This window comes from Panthera onca, chromosome B2 (genome assembly GCF_046562875.1).
Source record: "Panthera onca isolate mPanOnc1 chromosome B2, mPanOnc1 haplotype 2, whole genome shotgun sequence".
Classification (NCBI taxonomy): Eukaryota; Metazoa; Chordata; class Mammalia; order Carnivora; family Felidae; genus Panthera; species Panthera onca.
Window position 1 is genome coordinate 17,659,479 of NC_138343.1, and position 23,091 is coordinate 17,682,569.

At 39.8% G+C, this 23,091-nt stretch overlaps 1 protein-coding gene across 1 annotated transcript in view; it reads right to left on the reverse strand.

Annotated features, from left to right (window-relative positions):
• The window catches only part of SYCP2L (synaptonemal complex protein 2 like), a 118,427-nt gene that overhangs the window by 57,548 nt on the left and 37,788 nt on the right, over window positions 1–23,091 (reverse strand). Inside the window, exons 15-19 of the mRNA XM_060614809.3 lie at window positions 16,855–17,000; window positions 14,601–14,694; window positions 13,995–14,092; window positions 13,197–13,254; window positions 13,021–13,099 (exon numbers count right to left, since the gene is read on the reverse strand). Of these exons, the coding sequence (XP_060470792.2) occupies window positions 13,021–13,099; window positions 13,197–13,254; window positions 13,995–14,092; window positions 14,601–14,694; window positions 16,855–17,000 (475 nt within the window). The remainder of the gene's footprint in view (window positions 1–13,020; window positions 13,100–13,196; window positions 13,255–13,994; window positions 14,093–14,600; window positions 14,695–16,854; window positions 17,001–23,091) is intronic.

The following is a 23,091-nucleotide window of genomic DNA, read 5'->3' on the forward strand; positions in this document are numbered from 1 at the left end:
CTAACAATTGTAAATAGTACTCCCAACTTGGTTTATATATTTGGGTGCTTCCAATTAATCACAAACAAACAGATTGATAAAGATACCATAATTGTAGGAGACTTTAATACTGTACTTACAACAATGGACAGATCATCTTAGCAGAAATTAATAAGGAAACAATGGCTCTGATGACACATTGAACCAGATAGACTTGACTGAAATATTCAGAACATTTCATCTTAAAGCAGCAAGAATACATATTTTTCTCATGTGCACTGAGAAAATTCTCCAGAATACATCACATATTGGGTCACAAATCATCCCTCAACAGGTACAAGAAGACTGAGATCATACCATGCAGGTTTTCAGACCACAATGCTATGAAACTTGAAATCAGACACAAGAAAAAAATTTGGAAAGCCCTCAAAGATATGGAGGTTAAAGAACATCCTACTAAAGAATGAGTGGGTTAACCAGGAACTTAAATTAAAAAATACATGGAAACAAATGAAAATGAAAATATGACAGTCCAAAACCTTTAGGATGCAGCAAAGGCAGTCCTAAGAGGAAAATACATGGCAATTCAGGCCTATCTCAAGAAGCAAAAAGGTCCCAAACTATACAACCTAACCTTATACCTAAAAGGGCAGCAAATAAAGTCCAAAGCCAGCAGAATAAAGGAAATAAAGATTAGAGTAGAAATAAATGATACAGAATTTAAAAAAAAAAAAAAAAGGGTCAGTAGAACAGATGAACTAAGAGCTGGTTCTTTGGGAGAATAAACAAAATTGATAACCCCCTAGCTAGACTTCTCAAAAGGAGAGAGGACCTAAATAGATCAAATCACAAATGAAAGCAGAGAGATCACAACCAAAACCACAGAAATGCCAACACTTATAAGACAATACTATGAAAAATTATATGCCAACAAACTGGGCAACCTAGGAATGGATGAATTCCTAGACACTCTCATACTACCAGAACTCAACCAGGAAGAACTAGAAAATTTGAACAGGCCCATAACCAGCAAAGAAATTGAATCGGTTATCAAAAGTCTCCCCCAACAATTAAGAGTCCTGGGCCAGATGGCTTCCCAAGGGAATTCTACCACACATTTAAAGAAGAGACCTATTCTTCTCAAATTGCTACAAAAAATACAAATAGAAGGATAGTTTCCAAACTCATTCTATGAAGCCAGCATTACCTTGATTCCAAAAATCAGAAAAAGACCTCACTAGAAAGAATTACAGGCCAATATCCCTGATGAACCTGGATGCAAAAATTCCCAACAAGATAGTAGCAAGTCGAATTCAACAGTACATTAAAAAAATTACTCACCATAATCAAGTGGGATTCATTCTTGGTCTTCAGGGCTGGTTCAATGTTTGCAAGTCAATCAACATGATACACCATATTAATGGAAGAAAGGATAAGAACCATACGATCCTGTAGATGCAGAGAAAGCATTTGACAAAATACAGCATCCTTTCTTGAGAAAAACCCTCAAGAAAGTAGGGATAGAAGGAATATAACTTAACATCATAAAAACCAATATGAAAACAGTTAACATCATCTTCAATGGAGAAAAACTGAGAGCTTTCCCCTCAAGATCAGGAACATGACAGGGAGGTTTACTCTTACCACTGTTGCTCAATATAGGACTGCAAGTCCTGGCCTCAGCAATCAGACAACAAAAAGAAATAAAAGGCATCCACACTGGCAAGAAAGAAGTCAAACTTTCACTCTTTGCAAATGAGATGATACTCTACATGGAAAACTTAAAGACTCCACCCAAAAACTGCTAGAGCTGACACATGAATTCCACAGTCACAGGATATAAAATCACTGTATAGAAACTGGTTGATCTCTATACACCAATAACAAAGCAACAGAAAGACATATCAAGGAGTCAATCCCATTTACAATTGCACCAAAAACATAAGATACCTAGGAATAAACCTAACCAAAGAGGTAAAAGACCTTTGTGCTCAAAACTATAGAAAGCTTATGAAAGAAACTGAAGAAGATACAAAGAAATGGAAAAATATTCTGTGCTCATGGATTGAAAGAACAAATATTGTTAAAATGTCAATACTTCCCAAAGCAATCTACACATTCAGTGCAATCCTTGTTGAAGTAACACCAGCATTCTCCACAGAGCTAGAACAAACAATCCAAAAATTTGTATTCAGAGAAAGACCTGAACAGCCAAAGTAATGTTGAAAAAGAAGACCAAAACCTGGAGGCATCACAATTCCAGACTTTAAGCTGTATTACAAAGCTATCGTTATCGAGATAGTATGGTATTGGCATTGAAACAGACACATAGATCAATGAAATAGAGAACCCAGAAATGGACCCACAAATATATGGTCAACTAATCTTTGACAAAGCAGGAACGAGTATCTAATGTAGAAGACGACAGTTCCTTTAACAATGGTTCTGGGAGAACTGGACAACGACATGAAGAATGAAACTAGCCCACTTTCTTATTCCATACATAACAATAAATTCAAAATGGATGTGAGACAGGAAACCATCAAAATCGTACAGAAAAAAACAGTCAACAACATCTTTGACCTCAGCCACAGCAACTTCTTACTTGACAGGTCTCTGGAGGCAAGGAAAATAAAAGCAAAATGAACTATGGGGACCTCAAGATAAAAAGCTCTGCACAGCAAAGGAAACAATCAACAAAACTAAAAGGCAACTGATGGAATGGGAGAAGAATATTTGCAAATGACATATCAGATAAAGGGTTAGTATCCAAAAATCTATAAACAACTTACCAAACTCAACACCGAAAAAACAAATAATCCAGTGAAGAAATGGGCAGAAGACATCAAAGGCTGCTTTTCCAAAGAAGACCTCCAGATGGCTAACAGACACACGAAAAGATGCTCAACATCACTCATCATCAGGGAAATACAAATCAAAATCACAATGAAATACCACCTCACATCTGTCAGAAAGGCTAAAATTAATAACTCAGGAAACAACAGATGTTGGCAAGGATGTGGGGGGGGGGGAACACTTTTGCTCTGTTGGTGGGACTGCAAACTGGTGTAGCTACTCTGGAAAACAGTGTGGAGGTTCCTCAAAAAATTAAAAATAGAACAACCCTATGACCCAGGAATTGCACTACTAGGTATTTATCCAAAGGATACAAAAATGCTGATTTGAAAGGGTCCATGCACCCCAGCGTTTATAGCAACACTATCAGCAATAGCCAAATTATTGAAAGAGCCCAAATGTCCACCAACTGATGAATGGACAAAGAAGATGTGGTATGTATGTATGTATGTATGTATGTATATATGTGTACACACACACACACTGGAATACTACTTGGTGATGAAAAAGAATGAAATCTTGCCATTTGCAACAATATGGATGGAACTAGAAGGTATTATGCTAAGTGAAATAAGCCAAAGAAAGAGATGTCATATGATTTCACTCATATGTGGAATTTGAGAAACTCAACAGATGAACACAGAGGAAGGGGAAAAAAATAAGATAAAGGAAAAAAAAAACAGGAAAAGGAAAAAACAGAGGGAGGCAAACCTTAAGAGGCAAACCATCTCTTATGTGTCATATGTAAGAGATGAATCACTGGGTTCTATTCCTGAAGCCAAGACTACACTGTATGTTAACTAGCTTGAAATTAAATTTAAAAAACAAACAGTAAAAAAAATCACAATAAATTAAAAATTCATATGTAAGCTGTATGATATAGGCTAACATGTAGAATTGGAGACCTTGAAGGACAGGAAAAAGTGAATAAGACTAAATCTTTCAAGAAGTAATGGCTAAAATTTCCTAAATAAAAAAAAAAAAAAAAAACCTATAAGCCAACATATCCAAGAAGCTCAACAACCCCTAAGCTCAAGAAACATGAAAACAAAAACAAAAAACTACACCAAGGCACGTCACAATGAAATTGTTTAAAATTATTAATAAGGAGAAAATCTGAAAAGCACTATCAGGGAAAAACATCACCTTTCACATAAGGGAATAAATAAGAATTATAACGGACTTCTCATCAGAAACAATCAAGTGAGAAAACAATGCAGCAGCATCTTTAAATTATTGGGATAAAAAACTCAGCCCAGAATTCCATATCCAGCGAAAATATCTTTCAAAAACAAAGTTGAAGCAGACTTTCTCAAACATGTAAAAATTGTAAGAATTCATCAGCAACAGACCTGCACAAAAATATTGAAAATCTTTAAAGGGAAATAATAACAGATCAAAATTTCTACTTGTACAAAGGAATGAAGAGCAGAACTAGTTAGTATGTGGCAAAACATAAATTCTTTTAAAGTTTTTACAAATTATAACAATTAGAAATAATAATAAAATTAGAAGTTTATAGCCTATGTAGAAGTAAATTGCATGATAAAAGTAGCAAAAACTCAAGTCATGTTTAAGGACTGATGTGTAAAGCAATATAATATTCCCTGAAGATTGAGGACGGTAAGTTAAATGTGTATATAGATCATAAACTATTAAAAACCACCAAAGTTATAACAAATAAACTGACAAAGGAGATAAAATGGAGTCATTGAACATACTCCATTTATCTAAAACACATCAGGAAAAGTGGAACAAAAAACAGACATGACAAATAGAAAACAAATAGCAAGGTAATAGAATACAAATACAACCATATAATCATATGAAATGTAAATGGTTTATTCCAATTAAAGAACAGACTGTCATACTAAGATAAATAGCAAAGCACAACCAAATCCTGCCTATAATAAACTGCCTTAAATATACAGACCCAAAGAGGTTTAAAGCACAATGATAGGAAAAGATTTGCCATGCTTACACTAATAAAAAGAAAGCACGCTAACATCATACTAAATAGTTTTCAGAACAAAGAATATTGCCAGAGGTAATTCTGACATATTTGGCCAACTAATATTTGAAAAGGGGGCCAAGAACACTCAATGAGGAAACAGTCTCTTCAATACGTGATGCAGGGAAACTGGATAACCACATGCAAAAGAATTAAATTGGACCCCTTTCTTCCAATACTCAAATATTAATTCAAATGGATTAAAGACTTAAATGTAAGACTTGAGACCACATGTCTCCTAGAAAAAAAAAAAAAAACACACAGGAAGAAAGCTTCTTGACATTGGTCTTTGCAACAATTTTTTGTATGGAACACCAAAAGCAACAAAAGCAAATATTTAAAAACTGGGACTACATCAAACTAAAAGGCTTCTGCACTGCAAAAGAAACACAAAATAAAAAATGCGGTTTACAGAAAGGAAGGAAGTATTTGCAAATCCTGTTCTGGTAAGGAGCTGATATCCAAAATATATGAAGAACCCTACAACTCAATAACAGAAAAAAACAAGCAACCTCATTTAAAAATAAGGCAGGGGATTTGAGGAGAAATTTTTCCAGAGAAGATATTCAAGTGGCGAATATGTATATGCAAAGGTGCTCAACGCCACTACTCAGGGAAAGAAAAATCAAAACCACAATGAGGTATTACCTCGCACCTGTTAGAACTCCTATCAAAAAGACAAGAGAGTACAAGTGTTGGTGAGGATGCGGAAGAAAGAAAACCCTGGTGCCCTATTAGTGGAAATGTAAACTGATACAGCCACTATGGAAGACTGAACAGCTAGTATGGAGGTTTCCCAAAAAATTAAAAATAGAACTACCATACGATCCAACAATTCCACTTCTGGATCTATATCCAAAGGAAATAAAATCACTGCGGAAGGGATATCTGCATCCTCGTGTGCATTATAGTGTTATTGACAATAACTAAGATATGGAAACAACCTGCCTTTTGACAGATGAACAGATAAAGATGTGGGACACTATTCAGCCATAAAAATGTAAATCCTGCTATTTGCAATGACACAGAGGGACTTTGAAGACATGCTAAGTGAAATAAGTCAAAGAAAGACAAATACTATAGTATGTTATTTATATATGGAATAAAAAAAAACCAACTTAAAATTGCAACACTAATGCCCATTTATAGAGGAGGAAAAATGTGGTATCGCTCAACCGGAGTATCACTCAACCATAAAAAAATAAAACCTTGCCATTTACAACATCATGGATGAACCTAGAGGGTATACGGCTAAGTGAAGGAAGCCAGAGAAAGACAAATACTGTATGATTGCAACTCGTAGGTTGAATCTAATAAAGGAAACAAAAAAAACAGACTCTTAAATATAAAGAGCTGGTTGTTGCCTGAGGGGAGGTGGGGAGGAGGAGGAGTGAAAAAGATAAAGGGGGTTCAGCGTATGGTTATCTTGATGAGCACTAAGAAATGTACAGAATTGTTGAATCATTATACAGTACTCCCGAACCTACCCTAACCCTGTGTATTAATTATACTTGAATGAAAACAAAAGTAAATAAAAACGCACTCAAACCCAGAGAAAACAAAGACCAGTTTTGTGGTCACCAGAGGTGGAAGTTGGGAGGGTGGGCGTGGTCAAAAGTGGAGGAAAGTGGTCCAAAGTTATCAACTTCCAGTTAGAAGATAAATACCGGGGTTGTAATTTACATGATGGCTATGGTTAATGCTGCTGCATGGCATGTTTGAAAGTTGCTAAGGGTAGACCATAGAAGTTCTCATCACAAGGAAAAGGCAGTTATAATTTTACGAGGCGCTGGATGTTAAATAAAATTCTATCAGGTGGATTATGAAAAATATTAAGTTGGTTTAGTAAGGTTGCAGGATCTAAGATCGATATATACAAATCAACTGTGTTTCTATAGGATAGGCAACCAGAAATTGAAATTTTAAAAGAACATAAAAGGGTATGGAAAACTTATATATTTTTCTAAATTTACCCCTGATTTATAGGTTTAAGACTATAAAACATTACTGAGCAAAATTTTAAAAGTCCTACATAGGGGCGCCTGGGTGTCTCAGTAGGGTAAGCGTCCGACTTCAGCTCAGGTCACGATCTCGCAGCCTGAGTTCGAGCCCCGCGTCGGGCCCTGTGCTGACAGCTCAGAGCCTGGAGTCTGCTTCGGATTCTGCGTCTCCCTCTCTCTGCCCCTCTCATGCTCTGTCTCTCTCACTCTCAAAATTGAATAAATGTTAAAAAAAAAATTTTTTTTTAAAAGAAAGTCCTACATCAATGAAGACATACACCAGGTTTGAGACCATGAAAACAGTCTTACAATGTCAATTCTCCCCAAATTGATCTATAAATTTAATATAATCCCAGTCAAAATCTATAAGACTGTTTTTGTAAAACTGATAAAATTTATACGGAAATGAAAGGGACTAAGTATAGTCAAAACAACTGAAAAAAGTTGGAAGACTAACACTACCTCATTTCAAAATGAGATATAGTTAAGATAGTAAAGCTACAGTAATTCGGATGATATGTAAAGTCTGATCAATAGATCAATGTTACAGAATATAGGCATCACTTGCTTCATTGCACTTGGATTTACTCCCCTTCACAGATACTCTGGGCTTTTGTTGTTTTCACAAATTTAAAGTTTGGGGCAACCCTGTAATCAAGCAAGTCTCTCAGCACCATTCTTCCAATGGTATTTGCTCTTTTAGGTCTTTGTGTAACATTTTGGTAATTCTTGCGATATCTCTAACTTTTTCATTGTATTTGTTATTGGTGATCTGTGAGCTTTGAGGTTACTATCATGATTGTTTTCGAGCACCACAACCCGTGCCACAACCATCCGCTTCCACATCTCTCTTCAGGCCACCCTGAGACACAACAATATTGAAATTAGGCCAACTAATAACCCTACAATGGCTTCTAAGTGCTCAAGTAAAAGAGTTGTATGTCTTCCACTTTAAATCAAAAGCTATAAATGATTAGGGGTGCCTGGGTGGCTCAGTCAGTTACATGTCCGAATCTTGATTTAGGCTCAGGTCATGATCTCATGGTTTGTGAGATTGAGTCCCTCATGGGACTCTGCACTGACAGTTGCAGAGGGTGCTTGGGATTCTCTCTCCCCCTCTCTCTCTCTCGGCTCCTCTCCCACTCATATGCAGAGGCACACTTTCTCTCCCTCAAAGCTTTAAAAAGCTAGAAATGATTGAACTTTCTCAGGAAGCCATGTTGAAAGCGCTAGGCCTCTTGCAGCAGTCAGCCAAATTGTGAAGGCAAAGGAAAAGTCGTAAATTAGAAGTGCTATTCCAGTGATCCGTGATTTAAAAAGATAAAAATAAAAAAAAACAATAAAGCAAAACAGCCTAATTACTTATCTAGAGAAAGTTTTAGTGGTCTGGATAGAAGATCAAGCCAGCCAGAACCTTCCCTTCAGCCTTCCCTGAAGGCTAAGAGGTGAGGAAGCTGCAGGAGAAAAGCTGGAATCTATCAGAAGTTGGTTCATGAGGTTTAAGGAAAGAAACCATCTCCCTAACATAAAAGTGTAAGGTTAGGCAGCAAGTGCTGAGACAGAGGCTGCAGCAAGATCCAGAAGATCTAGCTAAGGTAATTACTGAAGGTGGCTACACTAAACAGATTTTCAGGGCAGACAAAACAGACTTCAATTGGAAGAAGATGCCATCTAGGACTTTCATAGCTAGAGAAGTCAATGCCTGGATTCAAAGGACAGGTTGGGTCTCTGGTTAGGGAGTAATGTAGCTGCTGACTTTAACTTAAAGGCAATGCCCATTTACCATTCCCAAATCCCAAAGCCCTTAAGAATTGTGCTAGATCTACTCTGTATGTGCTCTATAAATGGAACAACAAAGCCTGGATGAGAGCACATCTGTTCACAACATGGCTCACTGAAAATTTTAAGCTCACCACTGAGAACTGCTACTCAGAAGAAAAGATTCCTTTCAAAAGATTTAATACTCACTGGCAATGTACTTGGTCACCCAAGAGCTCTGGTGGACATATACAAGATGTATGTTATTTCATGCCTGTTAACGACATCTATCCTGCAGCCCAGGGATCAAGTAGTCATTCAAGTTTCAAGCCTTATTTAAGAATATATGGGGAGCCTGGGTGGCTCAGTGGGTTGAGCGTCCCACTTCGGCTCAGGTCATGATTTCACAGTTCGTGGGTTCGAGCCCCGCATCGGGCTCTGTGCTGACAGCTAGGAGCCTGCTTTGCATTCTGTGTCTCTCTCTGTTCCTTCCCTGCTCACATGTTGTCTCTCTCATGAATGAATGAATGAATGAATGAATGAATGTATTTCATAAGGTTATTGCTGCCACGGACAGGGATTTCTCTGATGGATCTCGGAAGCCAGCTGAAAACCTTCTAGAAAGGATTCACCATTCTAGATGCCAGTAAGAATATTCATGATTCATAGGAAGAGGTTAAAATATCAACATGAACAGGATTTGGGGAGAAGTTGATTCCAACCCTCACGGATGACTTTGAAGTGGGTCAAGATTCCAGTGGAGAAGTAACTGCAGGTGGGCTGGAAACAGCAAGAGAACTAGAAGTGGAGCCTCAAGATGCACTGAATTGCTGCAACCTCATGATCAAACTTGGACAAGGTGTTGATCTTCGTGGATGAGGAAAGAAAGTGGTTTCTTGGGATGGAATCTATTCATGGTGAAGAGGTTGTGACGATGGTTATGGTGGCAGCAAAAGATTTAGAACATTTCATATACTTAGTTGATAAAGCAGCAGCAGGGTTGGAGAAGATGGGCTCCAATTTGGAGGGAAGTTCACTGTGGGTAAAATGCTATGAAAGAGCATCTTCTACTACAGAGAAATTGCTCATAAAACGAAGTATCAATTAACATGGGAAACGTCACCGTTGCCTTATTTGAAGACACTGCCACAGCCACCCCACTTTCAGCAGCCAACATGGAGGCAAGAGCCTTTCCCAGCAAAATAACTCCCTGAAAGCTCAGAGAGCATTTTTTTTTTTTTAGGAATAACGTTTTAAATTAAGATATATACAGTGTTTGTCCAGACATGATGCTATTGCACGCTTTATAGCTTAATGTAATCATAACTTCCATATACATCAGGAAACCAAAAATTCATTTGACTTGCTTTATTGCAACATTCACTTTATTGTGGTGATCTGGAACTGAACGTGCAACACGCATGCTGGTGCACAGTCTAGAAAGAGCTACACATATGTTTTTTTTTTATTCCTTCAAAGTTTCCAGGAAAATTCAACAGAAGTAGTAATTGTTTCAATAAATGATCTGGAATAACTGGACAGCCGTATGAAAGAAAGGAGAAGGCAGGGAAGGAAAAGGAGAAAGAAATTTCAACCCTTACTTCACACAATATATAAAAATTAACAGAAAATGGTTCATAACTGAAATAAGATCTAAAACTGTAAATCTCCTAGAAGAAAATGTAGGGAAACATATGACTGAGCATGATTTGCCTACGATTGTTTAAGCAGGTCACAAAAATAGCATGAAGTATAAAAGAAAAAAAATCAATTGGGCTTAATAAAAATTAAGAACTTTTTCTCTTGGGGTGACTGGGTGGCTCCATCGGTTAAGCATCCAACTTCAGCTCAGGTCATGATCTCACAGTCCATGAGTTCAAGCCCCGCGTTGGGCTCTGTGCTGACAGCTCAGAGCCTGGAGCCTGCTTCTGATTCTGTGTCTCCCTCTCTTTCTGCCCTTCCCCCACTCATGCTCTCTCTCTGTCTCAAAAATAAATAAACATTAAAAAAATTAAAAGAACTTTTTCTCTTTAAAGACACTGTTCTATTCAAGCCAAAACTTTCTAGGGATACGCCCTTGAGTCGTTCTGGTGTCCTCCTGTCCTCCTTTAGCAAATGGAGGTAAAAATAATACATTCCTTTAGGGATATTCCTTAGGGTGAAGACTAACCTATCGAAGTGAATGCCTTTAGTAAATGCATTTAGCATTTAGTCTAAAATCTAAGCTGTATTAGCTATGTACCAGCAGGCCTGAAATAAATATGCATGGAAATTTCAAAAAGACATTAAACACAAAACATAGTTGATCGAGGACTTATGACTTGCATGTAGAATATACAAAGAACACTTAAAATTTTTTTAAGTTTACTCATTCTGAGAGAGAGAAAGAGAGAGAGCAAGTGAGCGAGTGAGCAGGGAAGGGGTGCAGAGAAGGGGAGAGAGAATCCCAAGCAGGCTCCGCACTGTCAATACAGACCTCAACATGGGGCTTGGAGCCACAAACTGGAGCTCCAACCCACAAACCATGAGATCATGACCTAAGCCAAAGTTGAGTCCAACACTTGAAATGACTGAGCCACCCAGGCACCCCTATAAAGAAAACTTTCCAGTCAAGAAAGCAAATAACCCATTTTTAATAGTATAGGATTTAAAGATTTATTACCCAAGAAGATACAGAAAGATGGATAATAAACCCATGAACGGATGTTCGACACCATTAGTCATTACAGAAATGCAAATCAGAACCACAATGAAATACTATTACACTCCCACTGGAATGGCTAAGATTAAAAAGATTAACATTACTGGGACACCTGGGTGGCTCAAGGTTAAGCATGTGACTCTTGATTTCAGGTCAAGTCATGATCTCACAGTTCATGGGTTCAAGCCCTGCATTGGGCTCCACGCTGTCAGCTTGGGATTCTCTCTCTCCCTTTCTCTCTGCCCCTCCCCCACTTACACATGTGCTCTCAAAATATATAACTAAAAAAAAAGACTAACATGACCAAGTACTAGCAAGAATGTGAGCAATTAGAACTCTCAAAGACCTTTGGGAGTGTTCAATAGTTTAACCACATTAGAAAAACTGTTTTGGCAGCTTTTTAAAAGTTAAATGTACACCAACCATGATCTAGTCATTCCATTCCTATGTATTTACTCCAGAGAAAATATATATCCATACAAAGACTTATCTATGATCCCAAGTGCTTTACTTATAACACAAAACTGGAAACTCAAATGGCCATCAACAGGCGACTGGATGAACGCATCGTGGTATATCCGTGAAGGAACTAGGACTTGGCAACATGAAAATGAACTATTGATACACACAATGTGGATAAATCTCAAAATAATTATGCTGAATGAGAGAGGCTGGGAGAAAAGAGTGCGTACTTTTTAAAATATTTATTTTTTGAGAGAGAGCAAATGTCACCGGGGGAGGCACAGAGAGAAGGGGACAGAGGATCCAAAGCAGGCTCAGTGCTGACAGCAGAGAGCCCGATGTGGGGCACGAACTTACAAACTATGAGATCATGACCTGAACCAAACAAAGTCAGACACTCAACCACTGAGCCACCAGGCACCCAAGAGTGCCTATTCTTTGATTCCATCGATAGATTTTTTAAAACGCAATCTCTTCTATCCTGGCAAAAAGCAGATGAGTGATTGCAAGGGGCAGGTGAGGGGGATGGAAAGGGAAGAAGGATTTCAAAGGGGCAAGAGTATCTTGGAGATGATGGCTCTGTTCATTATCTTGATTGCAGTGATGGTCCCAGTGTAGACATATGTCAAAAGTCAAATTCCACACTTTAAATACATACAGTTTATTTAATTCCAATGATCTCAATAAAGCTATAAAAAGTACTTGTCCTATGACCCATTTTTCATAGGCCTATATGGAAAAGTGACAAATTAATGGCCAGATGGATACACGTTTCCTGGGCTGGGAATATTCAGTGTTTTGCTGCAGAAAAAGACATCACCAAGCATATTACTGGGGGTATAATGGTAGATATCTATAGGTCAGGAGAACAATCCAGCACTGCTCGAATCATTATGTGGAAAACTGCATATAATACTCTCTCCTTGTGTGGGGTGTGGTCAGATGCAGAAAAGACGGAGGGCCCAGGCCATTGACATATATATTAACTAGTCACCCTAATAGCAATCAACATGGTTTATTAATTTTGAAAACCGCGGGGCACCTGGGGGACTCAGTCCATTAAATGTCCGACTTTGGCTCAGGTCATGATCTCATGTTTCGTGGGTTCGAGCCCTGCGTCGGGCTCCGTGCTGACTGCTCAGAGCCTGGAGCCTGCTTCTGATTCTGTGCCTCCCTCTCTCGCTCTGCCCCTCCCATTTGTGTACATGCTCTCTCAAAAATAAACAAACATTAAAAAAAAAAGAGTCACATACCTAGATTTGTCATTTAATTTAGGATCTTGAACTTCTACTGATGGTTCTTGTAAATTTGAAGATTCATATTTTGAAGTAACTTCCAATCATGAAAATTAAAAACAAAAATTAAGCTTTTCAAGTAAACACTTAAGAATAATACTCAAAAGCCTTAGGATACATTTAAAAAATCTGACCTTGTTGCACATCATCCGGTTTCAACTTTTCAGGTGAACTATCTCCTGTATTTGTTTGCTGTAGAAAAAAATAGTTACAGTGCCTTTGAAGTCCCTCTTTTGAAATGCTCTTGGAGCCACTTTACACATCCACAGAAAAGCATTTCCACTAAATAATGAGATACCAGGCTTTTCATTCGCTAGACTTTGCTCCTAATGACTGCTGACTGCTCCAAAAAATTGATATTCACTCTTAGGCAAAGATTTGCCACTCGCAAAAACACGATCATTACGCTTCTATGTAATCTCCACGTAATTAAATATAAACAAAATGGGGACCAGACTGAATACCTGTACATGCCAAGAGGTGTGTTAGGATGAAAATAAAATGTATGCCTAGCATCCAGGAGGGCTATAGTATGAACCAGCTATTACCCCCATTTTATAGCTGAGAAGCCTCAGACTCAGTGATGTTAATTTCCCCAAGTTCCTGTATCTAGTCAGGGAAAACCAGGTCCGACTCCAAACATTAGACTCTTTTCCCTATAATCTTTTCCCTACAATCTCAGTCTCCGTGAGAAAACGAGGCAGAGGCAGCCAAGTCACACGTTCCTCTGGAGAGCCAAGTTGCATGGAAGCAGAGAACCCATGAACATGGCAAACAAAAGTAATCTAAAGGAGAGGAGTGCCCCCCCCCTCAAAAGGGGGAGATCCATTGGTCAGGAAAAAAATGGACTACAAGCCAGGAGAGATGCCTTCCACCTGTCAGCATCCTGGTGGACACAGTTCAAAACTTTGTGCCCAGCATCCCATACTCACGACAGGCTCATTAGACTGATCATTTACAGGGACAACTGTTGGGCAGTGGTCATCTCCACTCATTAACTCTGCCAGCTTAGTGGATTCTTCTGTCTGGTCTATACACATAGAGAAAAGAGCATTAAAAGTGGAAACAATAACCATATGCCACGGTGACCACATTCTCCCATCGTTCTTCATGGGACCCCATGCTGACAGTACATCGCCATCTATTGGTAAGAGCTGGTAATCACATCCTGTCTCAAATCTCAAGTCCGAAATCTACCTGCACTTTGAGAAAGAAACAGCTTTGGGATGGGACTCCTAATAGATACAGGATCTATGCAGGGTCAGCTTTGGGGGTGGCCGGGCCTTTCCGTGCCCCCATATTCTGCCTCCAGCCACCCCTATCATATTTTCTCCTTTTTCCATTTCCATTGACCCACAAGAGAATGTATCAGACTGGGAAAATAATATAAGATGTTAGCAACTTTTCTTTCTCCGTAGGTACAATGGAACATTTATTACTCTTACAGGACCACAGGCTTTCAGTGACCTCTTCCAAGTAAGGTTTTATTATTGTCTTTATAGGGAATTCAGAGTAAGAAATTTTATTTCCCAGTATACCTGTCTCTCTTTCATGACTGCTAGGAATGTCAGTGTCTGCTTTCTCAAATTTACCAGAAAGTTCGGAGGAGCTTCTTTTCTGGTCAGGCAACATCTGAAATGCAAGCCAAAATCCACATGACCTTTAAAAGGACTAAACTCTTAAAAATTTAAGGAAAAGCTAAGGCTCAGAACACAGCAAAATGATAAATTCAAAGTTAGTCTTTGGTTTGTCCTCTTTTGAAGGATAATGTTACTGTTTCCACCTCTCTGACCCCCTTCCCTCCAGGACTAGCTCTGGCTGACCACTTCCCTTCTTTCACTCACTCCATCCTCGTGTCTTCACAGCCTGCAGTGAGTTCCCAACTGTGGGATTTCTCCAATCCCCACTCCTTCCTCACAAGGGCCTCACGGTCTAGGAACTGCAGCTGAATCACAGGAAAACCTTAGTTCTACCCCGAAACATTTTCTTCACTTTGGGAGACATGGAAATACATACAATTCTGAAGTTTTTCTTTTTTTTTTTTTAATGTTTATTTTAAGAGAGAGAGAGAGAAAATGAATGGGAGAGGGGCAGAGAGAAAGGGAGAGAGAGAATCCCAAGCAGGCTCCACACTGTCAGCATGGAGCCCGATGTGGGGCTTGAACCCACAAACCGGGGACAGCATGACCTGAGCTGAAATCAAGAGTCAAATGCGTAACGGACTGAGCCACCCAGGAGCCCCCTGAGGTTTTTCACCGAATAAAGGCAAACCTCTAATGTTGAGGCAGAAAGGAAGGGAGGCTCAGAAGACTAATTCACCAAAGCAAAGTCATTTTGGTTTTCGACTGACCCTTAACCTGTCAGCAGGTCGTAAGAAGAGTCATAAGATCTGACTCACAGAAGACTGTAAGACTCCACTCCAACCGGCAGTAAAAGGCGGAGGCCATTGTTAAAACTGGTCCCTATAGGAAATCTCGCGACCCTAGGAAAATGGAAAAAACTTACTTCCCAGTGTAAATGATAAACCCAAAGCTTCACAGCCCCTCCCTATAGAGTTAGGTAATTTTAAAAACATAAAACCCTTTTCCAGAGGCAAAGCGGGGTCCCTTTTCCTCATCTTGGAGGAGGGGCCACTACTTTGTCTGTGAAGTAGCTCTTTTCTTATTTCTAGGTTTAACAAATCTTTGTCCCTTTCTCTAAATGGTTTTCTCTTGAATTCTTTCTCCCATAAAGCCAAGAACCCTCTTGGTGAGGGTCTATACACCCTCTCTGTGGGGGCCTTAGCCTATGTAGCCTCAGTGTTAGGCCAATTCATATGTAATATGTTATAGGAGGTAATTTTTCAGTAAATGATTCTCTTTCTCTCATCCTTACCCATGAAATGGTCTTTTCATAGGGTGAGTCTTTGGGAACACTACCACAGAGCACTTTACAGTGTATGAGAGGTCTTCATATGCAACTCAATGCCAAAAGCAAATGGGCCCAAGGCTTCCCCCCGACTTCTTAATTCAACCTCCTATCGGCCATTATCATAATATCGTAGGTCTCGTCACTAATTTCTTTGCTCTGCCTATCATCTGTGATAGAGAAAATCTTTATGATCTTTGCTGTGTGTCAACAGGAAACATCACAGTCAATGATCTGGAGCCCGTATCAGTCTAGAAGAGGTATAAACCATTTCGGCATAAGACCAGAAGATAAAATTTCAGAACTCCCTAAGAGACACGATTTCTAGCGATTCCCCTCGGTCCTCAAGGAGGGGAGAGAGAAGGGCTCTCTTCTACTAAGAAGCCCACAGCAAGTATCCTCAGAACTTCAGGAAGAATGTGGTGAGGTGGTAATGTTATCCTAGAAGATTTTTAACTGTTCACAATAAATGGAGTAAAAGCATTTTGAGGCACAAAGGGGTTTTGTGTCCTACGTGTGCTTGTTACAGAATATTCCGAAGATCAAGCTATCTGCTTGAGCAGATGTTCACATCAAAACCCAACAAGAAAGTTAAAGACATAAAAACATGCTAAAACAGGGGCGCCTGGGTGGCTCAGTTGGTTGAGCAACCGACTTCAGCTCAGGTCATGGTTTCACAGTTTGTGAGTTCGAGCCCCGCGTCGGGCTCTGTGCTGACAGCTCCGAGCCTGGAGCCTGTTTCCGATTCTGTGTCTCCCTCTCTCTCTGCCCCTTCCCCACTCACACTCTATCTCTCTCTCTCTCAAAATAAAATAAAAACATTAAAAAAATAAAAAAAACACGCTAAAACATTTCCAAACGATCCAAAAGAATTAAGTTTGCCACCTGTTTGTCTTCTCCTAAAGCTTTGATAGAAGCTTGTGAGATGTTGAATTGCAAATCAAAATGGATTTCTATTTTCATCACTTCTTTGTTGCTGATATTAAAAGGCTTCTTCAGGTAAATGATAAGCATCTTCACATTTCCAGTTTCTAACAAAAAACAAAGTATACAAATGCTTATCAACACGCTGAAAGGTTTTAAGATTTTAGAATTGTAAACAACCGCACTGGGATATCTGTCAACTGCTCAGATTTGTCTGCAATAAGAAGTTGAAAAGAAATTGTGTTAAAGTTACTTTTAAGTCATTTTCATTAGAAGCACGTTTGTGTGTTTACACATACAAATACACAGAGTATGATTGTGTAGTTAATCCTGCAAAGACAGGAAGTTACTTGTCTTAGCAGCCAAGTAATGGAGATGGTTTTGGCTTCTAAAATTTGATCTGATTTTTTTAATTTTTAAGATTTATTTATTTTTGAGACAGAGCACAAGCAGGAAAGGGTGGTGGGATGGTGGGGGGGGGGGGGTTGTGGTGGTGGCAGACACAAGATCCGAAGTGGGCTCTACACTGACAGAAGCAAGCCTGATGCAGGGCTTGAACTTACAAACTGTGAGATCATGACATGAGCCAAAGTCGGAAGCTGAACCAACTGAGGCATCCAGGAGTCCCAATCTGATTTTTTTTTAATTTTAAGTGATCTCTACACCCAATGTGGGGCTCAAACTTACAACCTCAAGATCAAGAGTTGTGTGTTCTACCAACTGAGCCAGACAGGTGTCCCTTCAATCTTATTTTTAAAGATCATTTTGTGAATACAAAGTTTTACCTGCAGTAAGTATTTTACCACCAAATGTATAAACCACAACACTCATTCTCCTTCTTAATCTCAGATCTCACTTCTAAAATTCAAAATAAAATTCATTGTTCCTGATATGCAAAAATGAAATAATCTTATTTCAATAGACTCCATGTAAGAAAGAGAAATTAAAACATCCTAGAGGTACCTGTGTCTCAGACAATAAGTCGCCTTGAGGGCCTCCTACCAGGACATCAGCTCTTTACTGATGAACAACAACTGGTTTCAGAAGACAAGATAGAACAAAATTCATGGAGAGTTCAAGAGTAAACCACAATAACTATAAACTGAGTCAGAGGCACCAGGCAAGAAAGTCCCTGAAAGAGCAGACAAAACTAAGGGTCACAGATTAAGGACAATGGAGAGAAGAGTGAGACACACAGGGGCCTGGATCTGTGACCACTGAACCCCTGAAACATGGCTAGTACAAACTGGCATGTCCTAGAAGCATAACATACACATCAGTTTGTGAAGACTTCACACACACAAAAAGGTAGAATCTCTCACTTTTTATAGTGATTACGTATTAAAATAGTAATATTTGGAATATATTGGGTAAAATATGTTAAAATTTGCTTTTTACCTTTTTTAATGGACTACTATAAGATTTTTAAATATGTGGCTCCTTTGATGGTACCACCCTTCCAGCTGCCCTCGCCCCCCCCCCAGCTGCCCTCACTCCCCCCAGCTGCCCTCACCCCCCCACCCCCCTCCAATATGCCCTTGGCTGGAGTCCATCCAAAGAGGTACCACAAGACTGGAAGTACACAAGCGGGCCCAATAGGAGCCATGACGCCTCCAAAGGGACTCCTGCTCTGGGGAGTGGGGGTGGGAAAGATAACCACATATATCAGACCCACTGCAGGCCCCAACCATGGGCAGGGACAGGGGGAGAGACATCTCGTGTGAATGCAGGCCCCACTCACCAATGAAAGCTTCTCAGGGTACAACACAGGAAAAGTGCCCTGCATTTTTGGTGCTTTGGCATTTTGCAAACCCCTGGTCTGACTCAACTCAGGTGAATGTGGCCCCAGACTGGCCCACTAACAACACAGGAACTAAAATCCCTGCCTCCAACAGGCAAAGAGAGCCAATGCAGACAACTGTACTGAAGGCAAAAATGTGGTTACCCACAACAGTAGGGTGCATGCAATACATAAAGCAGCCACCCACGAAGTACCAGATTCTGGTGAACAGGGGACACTGCCCTTCAGGGCACTCCAGGACCTCTTCTTCATAAGGCCACTACTTTCAAGAACTGAAGACATAGCTGATTTTCCTAACACACAGAAACAGACAAAATGAGTACACAGAGGAATGTGCCCCATATGAAAGAACAAAATAAGATTACAGCAAGAAAGCTAAATAAAAACGGAGCTAAGTAATATGCCTGATAGAGAATTTAAAGTAATAGTCATAAAGATACTCCCTGGACAGGAGAAAAGGGTGGAAGATCTCAGTAAGACCCTCAACAAAGACACAGGAAACCTAAAGAACAAATCAGAGATGAAGAGCTCAATAACCAAAATTAAAAATATACCAGATGGAATAAGTAGTAGACTAGAGGAAGCAGAAGGACAGATCAGTGACCTGGAGGACAGGGTAATGGAAAGCAGCCAAGCTAAAGAGGAGAGAGAAAATAAAAAATGAAAATAGACTAAGGGAACTCAGCAACACCACCAAGTGTAACAACATTCGCATTATAGGGATCTCAGAAGGAGAAGAGAGAAAAAAGGGTGTAGAAAATCTATTTGAGAAATAATAGCTGAAAACTTCCCAAATTGGGGAAAGGAAACAACTACAGATCCAGGAGGCAGAGAGAGTCCCCAACAAAATTAACCCAAATAGTCCAGGCCAAGACACACTGTAATTAAAATAGCAAAAAGTAGTGATAAAGAATTTTAAAAGCAGCAAGAGAAAACAGTTATATACAAGGGAAACCCCATAAGGCCATCGACTGATTTTTCAGCAAAAAAACTTTTCAGTCCAAAAGGGAGTGGCATGCTATATTCAAAGTGCTGAAAGAAAAAAACCTACGACCAAGCACACTCCATCCATCAAGGCTATCATGTAGAATAGAAGGAAAGATAAAGAGTTTCCAAACAAAAGTTAAAGGAATCCATGACTACTAAAGCAACCCTATAAGAAACGTTAAAGGGGACTCTCTGAGTGGAAAGGAAAGACCTTAAGAGTAAGAAAAGTAGTAAACACAAAACAGTAAAATGAAGCATATCTATAAAAATCAGTCAAGGGATTCATATGATAAAAGGATGTTAAGTATGACATCATATACCTAAAACATGGTGGGGAGAAGAGTAAAGAACGGATTCAAACTTAAGCAGCCATCAACTTAACATACACTACTATATTCAAAAAATGTTATATACAAACCTAATGGTAATCACAAATCAAAAATCAGTAACAGATCTGTAAAAATAATGGAGAAAGGAATCCAAGCATCTGACTAAAGAAAGCCAGAAAACTGAAAGAAAAGAGCATGAGAATAAAGGAATAGAGAAGAACTACAAAAACAACCATAAAACAAATAATAAAATGGCAATAAGTACATACCTATAAATAATTACCTTGAATGTAAATGGACTAAACAAAAGACAGACAGTAACAGAATAGATAAAAAGCAAGACTTATCTATATGTTGCCTATAAGAGATTCATTTCAGACCTAAAGATGCGTGGAGATTAAAGGTGAAGGGATGGAAAAGCATTTATCATGTAAAAGGATGTGAAAAGAAAGCTGGGGTAACAATACTTCTATTGGAAAAAAAAAGACATGAAAGACTGGCTCTGCCTGCATTCTGCCTTGACCTTTCCATGTGGTCCTTGGGGTATACTGGGTACTTTCTCCAGGATCTGATAAATGATGCTATGAATGCTCAGTGGGGGGAAAAGATGGTGGCAGAGTAGGAGGGCCCGAGGCTCATCTTGTCCCACAGACACAACTAGGTAAATACCAAATCATCCTAAATACCCAAGAAATTGACCTGAACATGGACAGATGGACAGATCAAACTCCACAACTAAAGGGAGAAAAGAGGCCATATAGAGAAAGGTAGAAAGTGCAGAGCCATGATGTGGGGGAGAAATGGATCTCAGGAGTCACAGAAGGGAGGAGGCCATAAACAAGGGCAGGAAAAGGAGGAGCACACAGGGGAACACACAGGGAGAATGTTTCCCTAATGCCATTGACTTGGAAATGAAAGGGGTTGAATTTTGAGAGTACTTGAAATCAGCAGGGCTTAAGACATGGAGTTTTAAAAGTCAGTGGGCTTGGCTTGTATAGAGCGTGGAGGGCACTGACTGCTCCTGGAAAGAAGGCAGGTAAACAACTTAGGGGCAGTTTGGAAACAGCAATCTGAAAAACACCTAGGACACACAGAAGGTGATTATTCACTATTCTAGGAGCACTTCCTTGAGAGGTAGGGTTCATGGAGATGTTTCTCCAGGGACAGAGGAGCTGGCCAGTGCCATTTCCCTCCCCTGCCTCTCAGCATAAACACAGAGACACCTGCAGGAAGCAGCATGGTGCCCACACTGGCTTCCTACCTTGCTTACACCAAGCCCCACCTCCTGTGCTCTGGTGGCACTACCCTTCTCAGTCAAGCCTGCCTCAGTGACAACATGGCAGGCCGCACAAACCCCTGCCCAAACCACGTCTCTGATCAGAGTTTTGCAGGGTCTCAGTTTTTGTGTAAGCTGTATCAAGTATCATTTCACAGGTAGATCAGAGTACACCTGGTTAAAAGTCACCACGCTCAGGTCAGGGATCAAACACTGCCTGTGGGGGATAAGCTTAGGAACCCCCCAGGCTTACACCAATGGGTTGACAAGGCATAAAGAAATACAAAGTCATAAAATGCTCACACCTGAGTTTGGGTAACACAGATTGGCACTCCAAGAATAGGGGGGTGCAAAGACACCCCAAGAATAGGGGAGCACAAAGGTGCCAGGAATAGGGAGGTGCAAAGGCACCCCAAAATAAAGAGGGGGTGCAGAGCCCCCAAAACAGAGAGGGAGAGGCAAAGGCCTGAAACAGAAACAGTGCAAAAGTGCCCAATACATAGGTATATGAAATAAATAAGATTAGATGTTCAGGGTGGAAGCACTCCCAATTTAGTACTATAGCAGAAAAGCTGCTTTCACAGGAGGATAGGGCCAGGTTAGGTAAATTGGTGAATTGGACTATGGACTGCTGTGCTGCAGGCAAAGCAGCCCAGAGAAGAAATGGTTAACAAAGCAGAAAAGGTGCCTTGTCAACCCTGAGGTTATTCCCCCCGTCTCATCCCCTAGGCTAGCTAAGGTAAACAGAGGTGCTGCCTCGTGTCCGCTGTAAACAACCCTCCTCCCGACTGCCCAGTGCCCGGATTTTGTTTTGTATTAACCCAAACCCCTAACCACAAATATCCTCAAGATCCCCTTTCCCTCACATCCACAAGTTAACATTCACAGATTCATTGTCCCTTTGTGCATGTCCATCGCCATGTTTGTAAGCCTTCTGATCCTAATAAAAACAGGGCAAGGACCCTTATTCAGGGCTCTTGTCTTTTCCTGGACATTACCATCTCTTGCTTTCAATCCTGTGTCGCACTCTTTTGCTAAACAAGAGAGAACTTTAGACTTAATCTACAACAACTGCCCACAGCAGACAAGGAGAGCCTCTGCAGATGACTGGCCTGAAGGATAGAACAGCCAAAACACAACAGCATAGTGCACAAAGCATGCACCAGAGACACTCTCTGAAGCACCAGGCCCTGGGCACTATATGATCTCTTCCTAATAAAGCCATTACTTTTAGGAGGACACATTACTGGCTTTTCTAACACAAAGAAGAAGGCAGAGACTTAGACAAAATGCAAAGACAGAAATTTATCCCCAATGAAAGAACAAGATAAGTCCACGGCCAGAGATCTAAGTAAAACACATAAGTAACATGCCTGTTGGAGAATTTAAAGCAACAATCACAAAAATACTCACTGGGTTGGAGAAAATACGTCAGAGAGACCCTTACCACAAAGATAAGAGTTAAAGAATCAATTAGAGATGAAGAGTGCAATAAATGAGATTTAAACAGGCTTGATGCAATTAACAGCAGGCTGGAAGAAGCTGAGGAATGAATTAGTGACCTAGAAGACAAAATAATGGAAAGTAATGAAGCTAAACAAAAGACAAAAAGAATAGATCACAAGAATAGACTTAGGGAATTCAACGGCTTCATCAACCATAATAACATTCATATTATTAGAGTCACAGAAGAGAAAAAAAGGGGGCAGAAAATTTATTGGAGGAAATAATGGAAGAAAACTTCCCTAATCTCAGGAAGGAAACAGACATCCAGACTCAGGAGGCACAGAGAACTTCCATCAAAA